This window comes from Scyliorhinus torazame, chromosome 6 (genome assembly GCF_047496885.1).
Source record: "Scyliorhinus torazame isolate Kashiwa2021f chromosome 6, sScyTor2.1, whole genome shotgun sequence".
Classification (NCBI taxonomy): Eukaryota; Metazoa; Chordata; class Chondrichthyes; order Carcharhiniformes; family Scyliorhinidae; genus Scyliorhinus; species Scyliorhinus torazame.
The window spans coordinates 164,252,601-164,274,328 of NC_092712.1; the positions used below are offsets into that span (position 1 = coordinate 164,252,601).

The 21,728-nt window shown below is 42.8% G+C and overlaps 1 protein-coding gene across 1 annotated transcript in view; it reads left to right on the top strand.

Moving 5' to 3' along the window:
• casd1 (CAS1 domain containing 1) overlaps positions 1 to 21,728 on the top strand; it is a 179,347-nt gene that overhangs the window by 93,347 nt on the left and 64,272 nt on the right. Inside the window, exons 4-6 of the mRNA XM_072509039.1 lie at positions 1,054 to 1,174; positions 16,035 to 16,079; positions 16,822 to 16,884. Of these exons, the coding sequence (XP_072365140.1) occupies positions 1,054 to 1,174; positions 16,035 to 16,079; positions 16,822 to 16,884 (229 nt within the window). The remainder of the gene's footprint in view (positions 1 to 1,053; positions 1,175 to 16,034; positions 16,080 to 16,821; positions 16,885 to 21,728) is intronic.

The following is a 21,728-nucleotide window of genomic DNA, read 5'->3' on the forward strand; positions in this document are numbered from 1 at the left end:
TTAAGTTTCTCCTTTCCAAATATAACCTTGAATGTGATCTTTGATTTCTGACTCTCTGTTAACTGCTGTTCACTATTATACAGATACATTGGCAGCACTCTTGGTCACCAGGTTTCAGGCTCAAGACCTGCTTCAGAAATTAATTGCAAAAATCAAAACTGACACGAGTTTTGAATTCTCCCCAATGCCTCGGCAAATATCCATCCTCCATCAACGCTACAAAAACAGATTATCTGATCATCACAATGCTATTTGTGGCAGTGTGCTGTGTTCAAACTTGCTGCCATTTCCTTTACATTAACACAGTGACTAAACGTCAAAGGCTTGTGCTTCACTGGTAAATTCTTTTTGGAAATCCATATATAGTAATTTTCCTTATTCTAGCTTCTATTTCTGTTAAGAATTGTAAGGTTAGTCAGACTTTCAGAATCTATACTAAGTAGTCCTGATTAATTGTTCATCAAAGTGTCTAGCAATTTCATACACTTTTTAAAAAAACCAGTAATTGAAGATTTACAGGTCTATAATTCCTTGTTTTATCCCATTTTTTTGAAGAGGGAAAATTTTAATTTGAGCTTCAAAGAGTTCTCCTTCCTTCTGGATCCTCAGATGTAAACCTTCAAGTCAGGGTGTCTTGTCTGTCTTCATTTAGAATAATTTATTGTATACTAATTATTTTCGAATAATAATTCTGACTCTGTTCTTCAGTACTAATCCACAACCTCTGTGGAAACAAGGGAAAATACGATACTTTGCACTGCATTCTATCAATCTCAAACCAAGTTTATCTTCATCGCTTGGCATCTCTATCCTCTCCTTGATTACCTTGCCATTAATGTGCTTATTTAGCCTTTCCAGCTAGTACAGTTTCTCTTCATCTGTGGCTGGAATGTTGGCTGTTCCAAATACTGTTTGCATGGCCATTTAAAACAGAAATGTTACAAAGTTTTAATTAGAACTGTAAATGAACAGGAGATATCGGTGTGTGTTTTTAATTCAACTGAACTAATTTTGATCATTTCCCAGTTAAACTTGTAACATTGTTTCTTTCAGTGAAGTCAAGAGCTGTCTTATGAACAAATACGTAACTTTTGTAGGAGATTCCAGAATACGGCAGTTGTTCTACTCCTTCGTTAAAATTTTAAATTCTGGCGCTAAAGAAGAAGGTAACAAGGTAAAATCTGTTTTTTTACTTTGATTTAGACTGTGTGAATATTAGAGGGCAGGTTTGTCTTAGTTTTCCAAGATGATTCAACTCCGTACAGCTCCAGCATTAAGTAAATACACCAAAACATTTTACTTTTAGAAACCGGCATCAAGATTTTGGACAGTAAGTTAAAGTTGAAATGAGTTCTTATGCTCTCTGTGCACAAAAGCATTTAATTGTATTACGTACAACAGCTAATAAAAAGTCACTTTATATTAATATAGTGCTTTTAGTATGGTAAAATGTCCCAGGGCACTTTGGAATGTTACTAAACAAAATTTGACACTGAACAACAGTGATATTAGAGCAGATGGCTAAAAATGTGGTCAAAGAGCTTTTGGAGGAAAAAGAGGTTGAGAGACAGAGGTGTAAAGAGGGAATTACACCGTTTAAGGCATGGCTGAAGGAACAGTTTCCAGTGGTGGAGTGGTTCAAATCTGCGATGCTGAAGAGACATTAATTAAAAGAGCACAGAGATCTTGGAAAGTTGTAGGGCTGAAGGCCCTGACAGAGAATATAAGGGATAGGCCATGGAGTGATTTGAAACTGAGAATGTGAATTCTAAAATCAAGGTGTTGCTTAACCAGGAGTTAATATAGATCAATGAGCATGGGTAAAGGGTGATTGGTATATGATGTTGCTTAACCAGGAGCTAATATAGATCATTGAGCATGGGTAAAGGGTGATTGCCATATGGTGTTATGGCCAGGGTTTAGAGAACCCCAAAGTGTATCATGGAGTTCACCTGACCCACAACTTTCGTTAGATTGTGGTATGGGGAGCACACGGCCCACTCTACAGGTGTGGTACAGCAGAAATTGAAAAGTATTTTTTAAAGCAAAACAATATTTATTCTATGAACTCAAGAATACCTTTTTAAAACATACAGTGAACATCTTAGCAACCATTAATTCAAATATAACCCCCAAAGAATACAACACTAAGTAATGAATTAAGCTTTCCTTTTAACATCCATAAGAATTAAAAAACCTTCAAAACAGAAAGACACCCGGCTTAACTTCACTACTGAGAATATTTATGATGTGGAGATGCCGGCGTTGGACTGGGGTGAGCACAGTACGAAGTCTTACAACCCCAGGTTAAAGTCCAACAGGTTTGTTTCGATGTCACTAGCTTTCAGAGCGCTGCTCCTTCCTCAGGTGAATCTGAGGAAGGAGCAGCGCTCTGAAAGCTAGTGACATCGAAACAAACCTGTTGGACTTTAACCTGGTGTTGTAAGACTTCGTACTGAGAATATTTATAATTCTGAATTCACCAAATGATCAAGAGATAGTCTTTTGATGGCAGAGAGAACAGCAGTACACCTGCTTGGTCTGGCTTCAGCTCCAACACTGAAAACAAAACTAAAACACACCCTGCAGCCTGCTCAAAAACGAAAGTAAAAGCTGACAGACAGCCCAGCTCCACCCACTCTCTGACATCACTGCAGTAGTAAACACCCATTTCTTAAAAGGTACTCTCACTACAGATATCCATATACACACTCATTTATAAACACCCATTTCTTAAAGGTACTCTCACATGACAATGGTGTGGGTTAAGACATGAGTAGCAGAATTTTGTGTGCTCTCAAGTAAATGAAGGGGAGGATGTGGATACCAGTAGAATTTCATTAGAGCAGTGAAGTCTGCAGGTAACAAGGCATAAGCAGCAGCAGATAAACTGAGGCCCAGGTGGAGTTCGGCGACATTATGGAGATGGAAACTACATATGATTTGCAGAAAGCAAAGAAGTGAGAGAAGAAGTGGGCAGCAATGGAAGACCCTGTGATGTAACAATAGTATTATTAAGTATGAACATTTTATTAAGGAAATATGTTGGCTGTTCTCTACTACTCTTGACTGAGGAAATCACTTAATTTCATGTTTCTAGAGTTCGAAGTTTACCCGTGCTGTGGTTGGTCAACACTCCGACTCGGTGGGCTGGGTTTAATACTCCCCGCTGATGAGTTTGAAGGCATGGGGAATGTTAAATCCAACAGGTGACATGCCTGCCACCTACCTGCCCACCCCTGCTCCCACTGCAATTTTCTAAGCGGTGGGATGGTGTCAGCTGGTCTGTCTGCCAATGGACCAACTGAAGTCCTCGAGTTAAGTGGGTAATAAATTCCCACTTAAAGCCAGCGGTGGTGGGAGGGACCCATGACAAGCGGCCAGCGTGGCAGTTTTCCTTACACAGGCTCCCTCCTTAACAGCCACCACCATCAATCCTCCTTGGGCCTACACTCCCATGCCAACCCTCAAACACATGCAAAGTTCTGATCTGTTGCAACTTATTGTCCTCTGACCAGCAGCTCTGAGGTGTGACTCCTGCTCCAGCTAATGAACGGCCAGTTAGTTGGCCATTAAATATCTATGGCGCAGCTATTATTTCTGTGGCAGGCTCCATCAGGGGGAGGAGAAAGGGATCACAGTGCCCCATATGATGTAGCCCTGTTTGGAAATGGTTCCAGAACAGTTCAGTTTTGAAGTGTTATTAGACAGCACTTTTATTAAATTAGTTTCTGCAGGAAAAGATTTGTTACCTCTCCCTTACGCAAAGAGCTGTTAACTTTGTTTTCTTTAAAGATTAAAAGCAAAATATTGCAGATGCTGGAAATCTGAAATAATAAAAGGAAATGCTGGGCAATTTCAGCAGGTCTGGCAGCATCTGTGGAGAAAGTACCTTCACAATGAGCTGACTTTTCTTCTATTAACACATTTTGTTATCTTAACGTTTATGCTATTATCAGCACTTCCTTGTAGGGAAAAGGACAGATTTGACAAAGATGTCACGGGCACAAGACAAAAGGAGTGTCAGTGGTAGTGTTAAAGACTAAATAAGGTGCTGATAATGGCATAAATGTAAAATGCCAGAATGTGTTAATAATTAGAACAACGGTCAGAGCTCCATAAAGCACTCTCTCCACAGATGTTGCCAGACCTGCTGAGTTTTTCCAGCAATTTTTGTTTTTATTTCTTTAAGGATTATTGAGTAGAGGGAGAGGTCACAACAAGCTGCAGTGAAATTGTAAGTCTTGTGTGACTTGGTTTGAGCTGTTCATCCTAGTTTTATAATATCTGGACTATATTATTATCTTGATAATTAGATGTCAACTATGGTACTCTCTCAAATGTTGTAATGGGTACTTATGACTGAAAGCAATGCATCCTTGGTTGACTCTCAAGCATACACAACAGTGAATTGCAAAAGATCTTATGTGGTGCACTTTTAATGGATTAAATGTGTTTACAAAGCAATTATTGTTTTCGTACCCTTAGCTCAGGTATTTAGTATCTATCCTCCCTAACATTGCTTGTTTTGTTAAGTGGACCAGGGGTTTCTTGACAGCCCCTCCCAACCCCATGACCTCTGCTCCTGAGGAGGCCAAAGGCAGCAGGCACACAAGAAAAACACCTCCAAGTTCTTCAAGTTACACACCACCCTGACTGGGAAATATATTACTGTTTCGCTGTAGTAGGCCAAAATCCTGGAACTTCCTTGTCAACACTACCTTTGTCGCAAGGACTGCAGCAGTTCAAGGTGGAAGCTCACCACCGCCACCTTGGGGGCAAGTAGGAATAGGCAGTAATTGCTGACCTAGCCAGTGATGTCCACACCCGGTAACTAAATTACATTAAAAATAAAGTTTCACAGGGGCGGCAGTGGTTAACACTGCTGCCTCACAGGGCCAGGGATCTGGGTTTAGTTTCAGCCTCGGGTGACTGGGTGGAATTTGCACATTCTCCCCGTGTCTGCGTGGGTTCCTCCGGGTGCTCCGGTTTCATGCCACCAAAGGTGTGCAGGTTAGTTGGATTGGCCATGCTGAATTGCTCCTTACTGTCCAGGGATATATAAGCTAGGTTACGGACATAAGACAGGGGAGTGGACGTGGGTAGGGTGTTCTTTCAGAGGGTGGGTGCAGACTCGATCGGCCAAATGGCCTCCTTCTGCAATGTGGGTCTCTATAATGCTGCAAATTCCAAAGCCATTATAACTCTTTTCCAGATCATTAATATATTACTTTTTAAATTGTGTTTTGTGTTCTTAAGAGATTCCAAGTGTTTTATAGCCAATGAATTAAATTAAATGTAGTCACTATTGTTATGTTAAAGAAACTCACTAGCCAATTTTCTGACAAACAACAAGAGGATGATCATTAATCTGTCTAAAGATGAGTTGATTGAGGGATAAATGTTGTGCCGGAGAACCCTCCCTTCTCCAGATAATGCCATAGGTTACTTTGTGTCCACACGAAAGGGGCAGATGAGTCTCTGCTTATTGTCTCACTTGAAAGATGGCACCTTAGACCATAAGACATAGGAGCGGAAGTAAGGCCATTCGGCCCATCGAGTCCACTGCACCATTCAATCATGGCTGATTTCAACTCCATTTACCCGCTCTCTTTCCATAGCCCTTAATTCCTCGAGACCTCTGACAATATAGAACTCCTTCAGTAACACACTTAAATATGAATCTAGATTATGCTCATGTTCTGAAGTGGGATGTGACATTCAGATTCCAAGGTAAGTGTGGTACCAATGAGGATAAGTGACAATAGTCCATTATCAAAATAAGTAAGGCAGATCAATGCACAGTTTTTTAAAAAAACTTGCATTTATGTAGCATCAAAGAGCTTTACAAAATTAACTCATTTTAGATTCCAATGAATGTTATATATAAAACCAACAGTGAAGAGAGGAAATTTTGCAGTAACAATTTCAGTTGAAAAGAGCCGTAACTGTCTGAACAAGCTCAAAGTATATTTTTAGGTGTACTATCAGATTGCACGAATAAAGAAGCCTCACACAGTTGTAGAAAATTTGATTTTATCTGCTGCAATCAAAATGGTTAAAATAATATTCGTGGAGTCAGAGACAAATAGACTTATAATTGTGCCCTCTCTCGCTGAAGTGAAGACATGAGGCAATTGCAGCTGATCAGGAAACCATGCTGGTGGAGCACATGAAACCCACCTGTGCTTTTGCTCTTCAAACTGATGTGAGCACTGAAGGACGTGATGCACACACTGGCTCATGTGGGCAAATAGTATTCTTGACAATATTCTGTTCTGTCTCTCACTTCTAACCATGGCATGGCACTGGAATAGTCAGTGTGTTACAGGGGTACATGGACAGTGAAAATATTCCCTTGGACAACACAAGTATTCTCTGGAATTGCACAGTTGGATTTTGTATAGATGGTGTTCCAGTGATGGCAAACCACACGTCAGGTGTGCGTGCGTTGTGGTGAAGAGAGTTGCTCCATCTGCTGTTTAGATTCTCTGCAGTATTGGGGGGGAACAACTAAATAGCTGAGCACAGAGCGGGTCATAACCATTGTGAACTACATTAAACCCCACCCGCTTCATGAGCATCGGTTTGTATACCTGTATGAAAACTTGGACCTGCCTGATCATGATGCGTTGTTTCACATTGAGGTGTACTGGTTATTGCAAGGAAGGATGTTTGAACTGAGGACATTTGGCCCATCATGTCTGCACTGACCCTCTGAAAGAGCACCCTACCTCTTCCAGGTGGCTGAAATCCCGTACCAGCCTCCCCGAACAGGCGCCGGAATGTGGCAACTAGGGGCTTTACACAGTAACTTCATTTGAAGCATACTTGTGACATTAAGCGATTTTCATTTCATTTCAAATGGTTAATCATCAGCTGCTTCAATTTGCAAGGGCTCCCAAAAAATAAGTTGGTTGATTTTCTGTGACCAAAACATGATGTGTCCATGCATATGTCATTATTAAGGAAGCTAAATATACTGAATGCAAAAATGCAATGTAAGCATACAAAACAAATTTCTCAATTGAATGATTGACTTTCAGCATTCATTGAAAAAAATTGCGTTTTAGAAAAGTAATATGCTGAAGTTGAGCTATGACTCTTGCCCCCAACTTTTCTAAATTTCTGTCTTGACAATAAAATCAAACAGTGTCTCACTCGTGATGATTAACCATTTCAGCCACCTGGAAGAGCACTTTGCGATAGGGTGGGGGAGTGCCTAGGTAGGGTGCTCTTTCAGAGGGTCAGTGCAGACCTGATGGGCCAAATGTCCTCCTTCGGCACTGTAGGGTTCTATAAAATAATGGAAAAGAGATGCAAAGTTTGATTGGGTCCTTTTCGGTGTCAGCTTGAAGACCTGGATTTGCCCAGAACTGAAATAACTTTATTGAAATTTCATTCAATAATTTTTTTTACAGGAAACACAATCCAGAGTTTATCTGGCAGAATTCTAGTTCAGTGTGAAGACTGACTATTCTGATATCGCATTGCATGCATTGAAAGTGATGATTCCTTTTTGCCAGTATGTGTTTGCGCAAAGCTAGATTTAGCACAAATGTCGGCATAAAATCTCAATATTGATCGACCTTCGATGTCACCTTGGAAATTTCATCCCCAAAACCTTTTCAAGTGGATGAATAAGATTATTTTGGGCTTTGTGTGGGCGAGTAAAACCCCACGAGTGAAGAAAGTGTTGCTGGAGCCGAACTTCTGCAATTAGTCCTGGGCGGCTAATATAGCCATGATTAGGCAGTGGGGGAAGCGCCGGCATGGGAGCGGATGGAGGCGGCGTTATGTAAAGACACCAGTTTGGGAGCACTGGTAACGGCACCTCTGCCGTTCTCGCTGGCCCGATACTCGTAATTGCAGAAGTTCGGCAGCGCCAACCCACCCTCCCCCCGACTGCGCTCCAGCAACACTTTCTTCACTCGTGGGGTTTTACTCGCCCACACAAAGCCCAAAATAATCTTATTCATCTGCTTGAAAAGGCCTTGGGGATGAAGATGGTGAGGCACTGAAAGACAAACAGAAATCTGGGGAGGACTGTCATTTTCACGGTCTGTACCCTCCCCGCCAGTGATAGCGAGAGCATGTTCCATCTCTTAAAGTCCCCTTCCATTTGTTCTACCAACCAGGATAAGTTTCACTTGTGCAGTGCCTCCCATTCCCGGGCCACCTGGATTCCCAGATATCGAAATCTCTTCCCTACCATTCTAAGCGGCAGCTCTCCTAGTCCCTTCTCCTGTCCTCTTGCCTGGATCGCAAACATCTCACTTTTCCCCACGTTCAATTTATACCCCGAAAAATTGCCAAATTCCCCCAAGATTCGCATTACTTCCCCCATCCCCTCCAACGGATCTGAAATGTACAAGAGCAGGTCATCTGCGTAGAGCGAGAGCCGGTGCTCTAACCCCCTCCCCCATCCCCCCGAACCAGCCCTTTCCAGTTCCTAGAGGCTCTTAACACCATGGCCAATGGCTCTATGGCCAGAGCAAACAGTAACGGGGAGAGGGGGCACCCTCGCCTCGTCCCTCGGTGTAGTTTCAAATACCCCGACCTCAGCCAGTTCGTACGCACACTCGCTACTGGTGCCTGATAGAGCAAACGCACCCAGTCATTAAAGCCTCAAAAAAACGTTCCCAGCGCCTCCCACAGATAATTCCACTCCACCCGATCAAAAGCCTTTTCCGCATCCATCATTACCACCATCTCCACCTCCTCCTTCTGAGGGCATCATAATAACATTTAGAAGCCTTCGAACATTGACCATGAGTTGCCTGCCCTTAACAAATCTCGTCTGGTCTTCCCCTATCACCCCTGGGACACAGTCCTCTATCCTTGAGGCCAGTACCTTAGCCAGCCGTTTGGCATCCACATTCAGTAGAGAAATTGGCCTGCATGACTCGCATTGCTCCAGATCCTTCTCCCGTTTCAGGATCAATGAAATCGAGGCCTGTGACATTGTTGGGGGGGTGGAGGGGAGAGGACTCCCTTCTCTCTTGCTTCGTTAAATGTCCTCACCAGCAGTGGGCAAAATATCTCTGAAAACCTCTTATAGAATTCCACCGGGTAGCCGTCAGGCCCCGGGGCCTTGCCCGACTGCATGCCCTCCAGCCCCTTGATTATTTCCTCAATCTCAATTAGTACGGTACCATTGCAGCACGGTGGCATTGTGGTTAGCACAATTGCTTCACAGCTCCAGGGTTCCAGGTTCGATTCCCGGCTTGGGTCACTGTCTGTGCGGAGTCTGTGCGTTTTCCCCGTGTGTGCGTGGGTTTCCTCCGGGTGCTCCGGTTTCCTCCCACAGTCCAAAGATGTGCAGGTTAGGTGGATTGACCATGCTAAATTGCCCTTAGTGTCCAAAATTGCCCTTAGTGTTGGGTGGGGTTACTGGGTGATGGGGATTGGGCGGAAGTGTGGACTTTGGGTAGGGTGCTCTTTCCAAGAGCCGGTGCAGACTCGATGGGCCGAATGGCCTCCTTCTGCACTGTAAATTCTATGATTCTATGAATTGGGGCTCCCAGCCCCTCCACCACGTTCCCTCCACCCCAGCCGGGAGCTCCGACTTATAATTTACTATAAAAGTCCTTATTGTTCACCCCTGCTGGGTCCAGGACAGTATTACCGTCTCTACTCTTCACTTTATCTATCTCTCTGGCCGCCTCTCTTTCCTGAACTGGTGTGCCAATATTCTTCTTGCCTTTTCCCCCTACTCATAGATCGCACCCCCTTGCCTTCTTCAACTGTTCCACTGCTTTCCCTATGGTCAACAGCCCAAACTCCACCTGTAACCTCCGCCGCTCCCTCAGTAGCCCCGCGTCCGAGGCCTCCGAGTATCTCCTGTCCGCCTGGAGTATCTCCTCGACTAACCTGTCCCTCTCAGCCCGTTCCGCCTTTTCTCTGTGGGCCCGTATCAAGATTAATTCCCCTCTGGCTACGGCCTTCAAAGCTTCCCAGACCGTCACTGCAGAGACCTCCCCCGTATCATTTGTTTCCAGGTAGTTCTGGATGGACTAGTTAACCCGCCAACATATCGCTTCGTCCGCTAGCAACCCCACACCCAGTCTCCACAGCGGGCGTTCCCCTCTCTCCACACTAACCTGTAGATCCATCCAATGCGGGGCATGGTCCGACACTGCAATTGCCGAGTACTCAGTATCCACCACCTTCGGTATTAGCGCCCTGCTCAGAACAAAAAAGTTGATGCGTGAGTATACCTTGTGGACATGTGAAAAAAAGGAAAACTCCTTCGTCCTCGGCCGTGCAAACCAACCTCCATGGGTCTAGTCCCCCCATCTGTTCCATAAAACCCTTCAATTCCTTTGCCGCAGCCGGCCTCCTCCCTGTCCTGGATTTTGACCGGTCCAATTCCGGATCAATGACTGTATTGAAGTCCCCTCCCATGATCAGGTTATGTGACTCTAAGTCTGGGATATTACCTAACACCCACTTCATAAATTCCACGCCGTCCCAATTCGGAGCATATATGTTCAGCATTTTTGTTCACAAGTACAACTCGCACCCCTTCCAGCTTCCCACTCACCATTATGTACCTACCCCCCTTGTCTGACACAATTCTCCCTGCCTCGAATGTCACTCGTTTGCTGATCAAGATCGCTACCCCCTTGGTCTTTGAGTCCAGTCCTGAGTGGAATACTTGGTTAACCACCCCTTCTTCAATCTCGTCTGGTCTGTAACCTTTAGCTGTGTCTCTTGTAACAGTGCCACGTCCGCCTTCAGTTCCATCAAATGCGCTAACACGCGAGCCCTCTTGACCCATTTAGTCCTCTCGCGTTCCATGTGATCAGTTTGGACGGGGGGCTTCCAACCCCCCCCCCCCTGCCGACTAGCCATCACCCTTTTTAGGCCAGCCTCAAGCTTGCGCCCTCCGCTTCTTCGAGTCTCCACTCGGGCTGCCGATGTTCCTGACCTCCCATTTGTCCCCTAGTAACAGTTCCTCCCCTGTCAGCAAAGAAGCTCCGCCCCTCCCCCCAGCAACAACACTAGAAACCCAACCCCCAAGTAAAGCTCCAGCTTAACACCTGCTCACCCCCCACTGCGCTTCCGAGAGTCAGCTGATCCATGCTGACTCGGTAGCTCCCACCCCTCGCACCAAGCAGTCTGTCTCCCTATTGTTTTCTCCACTTTTCCCCCCCCCCCACATGAATAAACATTTTAAAAACATCACATCCCCCAGTAAACAAACATCAGAAAAATCAGTGAAGAAACAGTCACTTTAGAAAAATAGTCACCCAAAAAGCAGAACCAAATTCAAAGCACATCCTCCCCCCCCCCCCCCCCCCTCCTCTGAACAAGGTCCCTGCAAGACAAAGCAACCGTTAACCATCCACACAGCCCATTATTTCACATAGAGCTACTTAAATTTATACAATCCAGCACCACAAATCGCTGCCACAGTAAGAATCACAGAATTTACAGTGCAGAAGGAGGCCATTCGGCCCATCGAGTCTGCACCGGCCATTGGGAAAGAGCACCCCACTAAAACCAACACTTCCACCCTATCCCAGTAACCCTACCCCGCCTTTTGGGGCATTAAGGGCAATTTAGCACAGCCAATCCACCTAACCTGGCATATTTGTGGACTGTGGGAGGAAACCAGAGAACCCGGAGGAAACCCACGCAGACATGAGGAGAACATGCAGACTGCTCACAGATTGTGCCACAACATGCATGCCTGTATATTAGTAGGGCCTCTGAGTGCATAAGATAACATGTTCACAAAATAGTTGTTTTAAAAAAAAAAAGGTTTCATGGGTGATCTTTAATAATGAAAAATGGCTATCCTGATTTGTGTTCTGGCAACTGGGGTCATGCTCAGAAACTGAAGGCTGCCAACACACCTCCACTCCCCACTCTATATGCACCCCACCTCTCACACCCTGACCCAAATTTTCACTCTAGGGTTAAATGGTGTCTGAGGTATTAAATTGGGATACAGCAGGAAAAACTCTAGGCATCACAGATTTAATTAGAAGATTATTCTAACTTTTTATTTTTGTTCATGGGATATGAGCACCTCTGACGAGGTGAACATTTGTTGCCCATATCTAATTGCCGACAAACAACTGGTAATTGAACCTCTACAGTCCATAGGTAACATAGGTACTCCCATAGTGTCACAGGTTCACGATTTTGACCTTGTGATAGTGAAGGAACGTCACTTTGGTTCCACATCAGTATAGTGTCAAAGTAGAGGGAAATTATGAGCGAGATCAATTCATTCCAGTTACAAACAAAGCTCTCATTCTGGCTGCCCCATTCCTCACTCTAGCAAAAAGATGTTATTATATGCTTCTGACTTTGTTCCTATCTCTGAGCACTGTAAATTGTACTGAACAAACGTAAGTTCTGGAGAATTTTTAAATATATGTGTAGGATAAATTTCACTCCTGACCGACACGTAGTTTATTAATCACAATGGTAAATGTAACCAAAACTATTTTTATTGTTTCATTAATTTTTGATACAGGTACAATTCATAAATCCGTCTATTATAAAACTGGAGTTGTCTGAAAACCAGACATATTTTTATAAGCTACCATGCATCAATTTGGGGCTGGTTTAACACAGTGGGCTAAATAGCTGGCTTGTAAAGCAGACTAAGTCCAGCAGCGCGGGTTCAATTGCTGTGCCAGCCTCCACGAACAGGCGCTGGAATTGGCGACTAGGGGCTTTTCACAGTAACTTCATTGAAGCCTACTTGTGACAATAAGCGATTTTCTTTTCTTTTCATTTTAATTGTTATTAAATGAATTAAATAACATGGTGCTGTATTGCCGAGATGGCGTACCGGACTAGTTATTGGCTTTGTGCACTGGTCTTTTCCCATGCTCAGAGTGGTCCGAGCAACTCTAGACTCCCACTCAATGTGGAGTTCTCTGGTGGCTTCACGAGTGCACCCGTAACTTAAATTGAGCACAGCCTGCAAAAGACAGCCTTACTTATTTTTTGTTTCAAATGTTCACTATTATATAGTTTTTCAAACTTTAATCAAAATAAGCAGAGTCATTGATTTCCTGTGTCTCCTATTAATTGAACTCTTAATGGACCTGCCACAGCCAGTTGTGAATTATGAGAAAGAGATCCACAAATATTTCCATCTTCAATGAGGGAGCTCAGCTGAAGCATTTGCAACAATCTTCAGCCAGAAATATCAAGTGGATGATCCATCTTTGTCTCCTCCTGAGGTTCCCAGCTTCACAAATGCCTGTCACCAGCCAATACGATTCATTCCACATGATATCAAGAAGAGGCTGAGGTACTGGAAATTGCAAAGGCCATGGGCCCTGACAACGTTCCAGCAATAGTACTTAAGACCTGTGTGCCAGAACTAACTGCATCCTTAGCCAAACTGTTCCAGTAGAGCTACAACACTGGCAGATACTCAGCAGTGTGGAAAACTGCCCAGGTACGACCTGTCCACAAAAATCCGACCTGGATAATTGCAGCTGCAATAGTCTACTCTTGATCATCAGCAGTGCTATTAAGCTGAAATCATTCAGCAATAACCTGCTTGCTGGTGCTCAGCTTGAGTTCCGCCAGGATATTATTCCTGACCTCATTACAGCCTTAGTCCAAAAGTTAACAAAAGAGCTGAACTTGAGAAGCGAGGTGAGAGGGACTGCCCTTGACATCAAGGCAGTATTTGACCAAGAGTGGCCCAGCAAAACTGAAGCCGATGGGAATTGGGGAAAACTCTGTAATTGTTGGAGTCATACCTACACAAAGGAAGATGGTTTTGGGTGTTAACGGTCAATCATCTCAGTCTAAGAATGTCACTGCAGGAGTACCTCATTGTACTACCTTAGGCTGAGCCATCTTCAGCTGCTTCATTAATGACCTCTGTCACAAGGTCAGAAGTGGGGATTTTCGCTCATGATTCCATTATGTTTAGCGTTGTTTGTGACTCCTTGTATATTGAAGCAGTCCGTGCCCGTATACAGCAATATCTGGGCAACATTCCAGCTTGGGCTGGTAAGCAGCAAGCACATTAGTGCTACCCTATGCCTGGTAATAGCCATCTCCAACAGGAGGTAACCAACCACCTCCCCTTGACATTCAATGGCATTACCATTGCGGAATACCCCACTATCAACATCCAGGGAATTACCATTGACCAGAAACTGAACTGGACCAGTTATATAAATACTGTGGCTCACGAGCTTGGCAGAGGCTGGGAATTATGTGAAGAATAACTCAACTCCTGACTCCCCACAGCTGTCCACCATCTACAAGACACAGGTCAGGAGTATGATGTAATACTCTCCAGTTGCCTGGATGAATGTAGCTTCAAAAACACTCAAAAGCTCGACTCCATCCAGGACAAAACAACCCACTTGATTGACACCCCATTCACCATCTTTAACATTCACATTTTCCACCACCTATGCACAGAGCAGCAGTGTGTACCATCTACAAGATGCACTGCAGCAACTTGCCATGGCTTTTCAACAGATCTTTTCAAACCCGTGAGTTCTACCCATTAGAAGAGCAAGGGCAGTAGATGCATGGGAACAAGAGTTATCTGCAAGTTGCCCGCCAAGCCACACACCATCCTGATTGGAACTACGTCGCCTTTCCTTCACTGTTGCTGGGTCAAAATCCTGGAACATCTTCCCGAACAGCACTATGGTGTAGTTACTCCGCAAGGGGTGCAGCAGTTGAAAGTGATGGCTTACCACTCGAGGGCAATTAGGATAGGACATAAATGCTGACCTAGCCAGCAATGCCCACGTTCCATAAAGAAATAAATAAAAAAGAACCACCTCTGCCCCCACAGCCCTCTGATATATCTGCGCTCCTAAATCTGGCCTTTTTGCATCCACAATTTTAATTGCTGAACCTTTGGTGACCCCGTTGTTTTATAACGTCCTGAATTCTCTACCTACACCTCTGTCTCTTTCTTTCCTCCTCTAACACCCTCCTTTCTTGACTTAAGTCTTTGGTCATCTAACCCAATATCTCCTTTTGTGGCTGTGTCATATTGTGCTTTCTAACTCCCTTTAGAAGCACCTTTGGATATTTCATATAGTAAATATAAGTTGTTACTGATCAGCATTACTTAAGACTGTAGCTGTTTTAGAAGACCAACAACCACCTCAGGACAATTAGAAATGAGGATTAAATGTGACCTTGCTAGCATTACCCACATCCCAAGAACAAAAATTAAATAAAACTCATGAGTTAGCTGACAAGATACACTTGGAGGAAAGGAAAGGATTCTAAGATTAAATACATGAGTTTAATAAAATGTTATTCGAGCTATGTTCATAAATTGTAACTGTGTGTCGTTCTCATCTACGTTCTGCTGCAATCATTCTGCTCAAAGATTAAACCAGTGAATGTTTCTGTGTTCTAAATGAGTGGATGTTATATGCTCACCTTGTATTACAAATGTCTACACTTAAAATGTAGTTTATTCACTGCAAAGTACTTTGAATGCCCTGAGGTCATTATATGAATCCCGCTTCATTGTACAGGAAACCCAAAGTTATAAGAACAGCATTAAAACTGGTAATATGCATAAACACAGCTCTGATTTTAAAATTCAAATATTACTAGCTATGTCAATTGAAGCTTCCAAGCAAGCTCCAATCATCTAATTAAATTCTCGACACTACAAGTTGAAATTTATAGTTCAGATTGCGACTAATGTAATTAATTATCTTTTAAAATAAAGGGCTGAGAAACTCTTGGTTATGCTGTAGCTGGAACTGAACACAATTGCCTCTTTTTATATTTGTGATGTGGCCAAACCTAAGCAAGCCCTTACCATGAATAGGATTACCATCAACACATATAGTGAATGATTGTTAAGAATGAGTAAGTCACAGCACGAAGAATGCAATTGGAAAAATAAAAATATTGTAGTGGTTTATGCAGCCACAAGACTGGAGAGTGTTGGAAGGTGTTAAAATGTGTGTGAATGCCAAAAGTTGATAGTCATGCTTTACTGCCTGTCATTATTTAAACTAATTTTAATTTGATTGAATAATGTATTTAATTGGCAGCATGAGAACATTTCATTTGAAGACCGAAGCACTTCGTTGAAAGTTGTAAGTTCCAGCATTGATTAAATATTTTAATGTAGTAAATTTTTCTGAAGCATTTATTATAACGCTTTGGTGATATTTTCATATTTACGTGAACTTAACTGGGGCAGTTTGATAGCACAAGCAGTTTGGAGAATATTCAATTAGAAACCAAATTCAGCGTGAATCATTGTATACGAGAAAGGAAATGCAAAGAGCTCATTGGGGTGCTGGAAATAATAGTCAAAATTGTGCAGCATGTTAAAAGACAGTTGTTTTAATTATGAGCTACAATTCTCTGATTTTTCTTTTGCAGCGTATGAAAAGTTCTAACTGATGGCAATATCTTGTTTTTATTAAATACAGGGAGATTTTGAGGCTCTGCTTCATGCAGGATGTAATAGTGAAGGATGTATTTATTGGGGCTGCATGTGTGCAATTTAAGGTTTGCCCATTCCCCAAGGTGCTAGGTTGCACATGGGAGCTGTAATTTATTTTATTGTTCCTGAACTGGGAGCAGAAAGGAAGCATTTTATTATCTTCAGAGGCAGCATCGTAAAAAATGTGTGGGTGAAGGATAAACACAGGATTAAGCTTGGCTGCGATGATCCTCGGCTTACCAGTTTTTGTCTTTACTGGTGATTTATTAATTTCGATGAGCTGCACTTTTGCTTCTATCTTCATAACTTCTTTGGACAGTTGATGAGGTTAAGAGATTGAAAACCTCTGCTTTTGCTCAGAATTTTCACTTTGTTTCCAACAACAGGATTTTTTGTGGTACCCAGAAGTTAACAACTCCATGAGGAATTGTTTTAAAGCCTGGACTGAGGTTTGTACAAACATCTTTTTTTCCAATATTGGGAACTCGTGATAATTGACAAATTTAAAAATGATTAAAATGGTCAATTAGTATGGGAAATAGGCAGGTAAATTTAAGAAGATTGCTGAAAAGAGAGATATGTCACCAAAGCTTTTGGCTTTCACTCATCAGGACAAATGCAAGAATGCCAAAGTTCAAACAATCACAACAGTTTTAATCACGAGAAAAAGGATGCTGATTGGTTGGCAAGGATTTTATTGGATTTTGGGTCCTGGGTGGTTGGTGGGGGGTGGAAATACTATAATAATCAATTAAAACTTAAAAGCTGGACTGATTTCTCTGCTGAGCCAGACTCAGCTGGGATGGGCAAGGAAAGGGATGGGGGGCGGACCAGATTGGCTTCTACGTCGTTAATCCCGACAGGAAATAAACAAGATGGAACCCAGTAAGCAAAGATCAGCGCCTTGTGGCGCAAATATGTAGCATACCAGAAGTACCTCTTCACAGCCAACACATCACACAAATAAATCTTTTGAATTTAAAAATAAAGGGCGGCATGGTGGCACAGTGGTTAGCACTGCTGCCTCACGGCGCTGAGGACCTGGGTTCGATCACGACCCCGGGTCACTGTCTGTGTGGAGTTTGCACATCCTCCCCCTGTCTGCGTGGGTTTCACCCCCACAACACACAGATGTGCAGGTTAGGCGGATTCGCCTTGCTAAATTGCCCTTGAATTGGAAAAAAATAATTGGGTAATCTAAATTTATGAAAAAAAATGTAATTATAATAGTAAAAGAACAAAAATAATCTCGCTTGGGGACATGGATGGAATCCTATAACTCGACCCTTTGTTAATAAAAGATAGAATGGACAGGAATACCTGATGGAGATTGTACAGTAGCCTCTAGAATGGGAGTGTTGACAGTTGCAAATGTAGCCAGGTTTTGGGTCCTTCTGGATTTGCCAGATAAGGGGTCCAGTATCTGAAATTCAAAAAAAACGCACAAGGTGTAGACCTATTCCTTCTGTTTGCAAAGAACTGGTCCTTGCAAATGAATATATTTTTGTAGGTTTCCACAAGAAACATGTTTTTGATGGAATGAGCCCTATCCTGTGCATATTTGTGTTCCAGGGATGATATGTCCGTAATCTGAACTGGCAGCCTTGTGTAAAGATTTCCTAATGTTCTCCATTCCATGCTTCAATTTGCTTCTGAGGTGGAGTAGTCTCCCTTTCCTCGATGCGCTTGTGGAGAAATCCACTAATGGCTTTTCCACTATTGTCTACCGTGAGCCTACCTTCACCAGTCAACATGCACATTAGGATTCATATAGCTCCACAGATTTTTTGAGATTGATCTTAACAGCAATCTTGTAAATCAGGCCCTAGCCATTTGCTTACCTTGCATGTACTGCTGAAATAGAGCACACCAAAGCTATCCTGCAGGATAATGGCTATCCTGAGCAGATCATTGTTCACTGCATCATGCAAATTCGCCAATGGGACAAAGTTCATCATCCGCAGACCTGAAAATTGCCCAGTGTTTTGTGGAAGTATTTCAAAACTTTGAACAACAGTTAAGTACGCTGTTTCATGCTACTTGTATGGTATTTTCCCATAATAGGATGCTGCCATCAGTCCATAAAGATATTTTACCTACCAAACAAATGAGCAACTTTGTGTATAAATTTCAGTGTCATTGTGATACCGGGTGAATAGGTCACACATTCCAATGATTGGCTAATGGAATCAAGTGACATGTTCCTCTGGCAGTTGATAATAGGTGGGGTGCAAACTGTATTCCACTAGCCCAAGCTGGCAAAACCCAAAATAGAATTGCTACTGTTGAATGTGACTGCAATTCAGCAGTGCTTGCTGAACAATCCTGAGTGTGTTGATAGCTACAGTAACAACCAAATTAAAATATCAGTAGAGTTCATACCTTGGCTCATTTATGCTTACTAGAAGCTATATACATTTGTACGCAAGGACTCCTCCCTGCAAACAAAAAGAACAGGGTGAAGCCTTGTACCTTTTCTGAATTACCCGGGAGCTTGGGGAGCCTACACTTCCCACTGCTTTCTCCATGCCACTCCTCGGCCAATCAGAGTTGACTTGTCAAGCAATCAGCACCACTTTTCTCCTATGGTTGTTGTGATTGTTTGAAATTTGTTTGTCCTGATGAGTTCAAGATGAAAAGCTTCAGCAATACATCTCTTTTTAGTCCAGCAATATTTTAATTCTGTACTACCAATTATCAGATTACAGATTGACTAGCTAATTAGTGTGCTGAATTTAATTTTCTAAAGACAACTTTTAGTTTATTTCATTGCTGCAGTATATGACCTTTGTTGTAAACTGAAAACTGCACATTTACTATGCTAGCATCACAAATGAAATGTATTCACTTATAACTTATTGTATAGCATTAACTTCTCTTTTGATCACAACATTTTCCTGTATCCCTTTACAGTTTACTTCCGTGGCCTCGCATAGCTGTTGCACAATAACATCATCTCCTGAAATGGTTTCTTCTCCCATAGGTGCTCAGTCTCCTGGTTGTGTTACTCCACATCCAATTCTCTTCTGTTCACTAAACCCATGTTATTTGCCAGTTTTATATCTGCAAACATTGGACCATTCTCCACTTTGTCTGCTGACTATGCCTGATTCCGTCACGTTTAACTCCAAAGCTGTTGCTATGTTATTAGATGTCGCCAGATCCAAAATATTTGCAAGTTCAAAGCAATTTGCAATTGTCCTGGCCTGCAGCTAAATACTTATGGTTCGGATTAATTGGTTGCCCAGATACCTGCTTAAGTACAACTCAGTGATTTGCTACCTCAGTATTTTAGTTTGACGTGAAACTGAACTTTCAATCATTTTATCTGATCTTGTAGCAGGGCTGTTGCAGTATCTCAAGGTGGGAACCCCAACCTATGCCCTCTACTACTCAGATGCTAATCCATTCCTTCATTTTAGGGGTTGTTTTCTTAAATGTCCTAATCAACTTTTCTGTATGTCCAGTTTGATCTTAAATTGGGTTAAGTCTTGTCCATAAATCACACGTTTCCACTTTACTGTCCAAATTTCCTGTGACCCAGCAAATAGATTTCAAGATTTTTGTCCACCTTTTCAAATTCCTCCAGCTTTCCAAATTCCTCCAGTACATTGACCCCCTTCATATTTGGGAAACTTTGTCCAGCCCAATGTCTCATCCTGTGCTTCACTGGAAATTACTGGAATCTCCACTCCAAAGTCCTTCACTTCCTATTGTGTGTCTGCCCCTCTCTCTCCTGTAAAACTGAAGTGATTTTTGTGAGAAATTTAGACCATTGAATCCACAGGTGAAATTTTACGGTCCTCCGCCCACTGGTTTGAAGGAGGAGAGGCTCATAAAATGCAGCGCATGGTCAGCACACTGCTTATTTGTCTGCCCAGCCTACCTGAATCCTTTGACAAAGAGTCATGCAGACTCTAAACATTAGCTTCCTTCTCTCTCCAGAGATGCTATCAAACCTGCTGAGATTGTCCAGTATTTATGTTTTTGTTTCCGATTCCAGCATCTGCAGTAAATTGCTGTTACCAACCTGAATCCTATATTACGACAGGGGAAGTGGAGATGTCTGGCAGTCCATCCACCTTTGGGCCTAACGAGACCCTTAATTAACTCTTTCCCCCCCCCCCCCCCCCCACCCCACCATCCCCCACCTCGCTTCTATGTTACCCATGGCAGGGATGCCTAATGCCAGGTAGCTAGCCTGGCAGTTGTTACTGCGCAGGTTGGTCTAGGGCGATGGGACTAAGGGGAGACTTCCTATGGCGATCCCGTGTGCCCTTCAGAAGCAACTCCCAACGAGGCCATAGCCCCACTACCCATAGTCCTCCACTCGACCCCTCATCCCTTCCCTGTAGCCCGATTGACAAGAATGTTAAGAACAAAAGCACACTGATATCATGTGAAAGGCAAAAGAACAAGTTGTGACATGGTGAAATACTTTTTTATAATGCAGTAAGTGGTTCGGAACTGGAGTGCCACACAAACCTAATTCTGTTGGGACTGCAATGGCTGACAGCTCGTGAAGGCAGAAGTCACAACCGTAGGCAGTTAACGCTCAGTAAAGCAGTCCCTGTCCACTGTTCTGAAAGATCCTGCCCATAGAATGCTTACAGCCCTGAAGGAGGCCATTTAACCCATTGTATACATGCTAGCACTCTACTAGAGTAAATCTCGTTCCTGCTCTTTCCCCAAAATCCTGCAGGCGCATTCTCTTCAGGTGCCCATCTAACTCCCATTTGAAATCATAATCCGTACATTCCAATTCCTAACCACTCAATACATTATAAAAAGGTATGACACCACGTGTAAGTATTTGCAGACAGGAACAAACAACTGGCAATTTGATATTTGTGTGGATGGACATGCCTTTGCCTGTGCATGTTGCTCTTCTACAGATACCTGTCATGTATGAGCTTCATTCAAAACCCTCCATTACTCGAACTTGAAAAGCCGTAGATTACCTAGCAGCAAAGAAAGCATCTGGAAACAACAGAACATAAACAGTATATAAATAAAATAAAAGTTTAAAAAAATAAAATAAAACAAAATAAATAAAATATAAAATAAAAATAATAAAAATAAAAGTGCAAGTAATCCAGTGTGGAAAACCCCACCTCCTACCATAATTCCATGAAAACCACCACCTCTGCTGGAGAGAAGGCTCTGTTGCAGAGGATATGCATGACACAACCATCACATTATACAAGAACAAAAGGGATTGCAGCAACTACTAGGGCATCTCACTCCTCAGTGTCACTAGGAAGCTTTTTAAAGAGACTTTAAAAAATTTTTT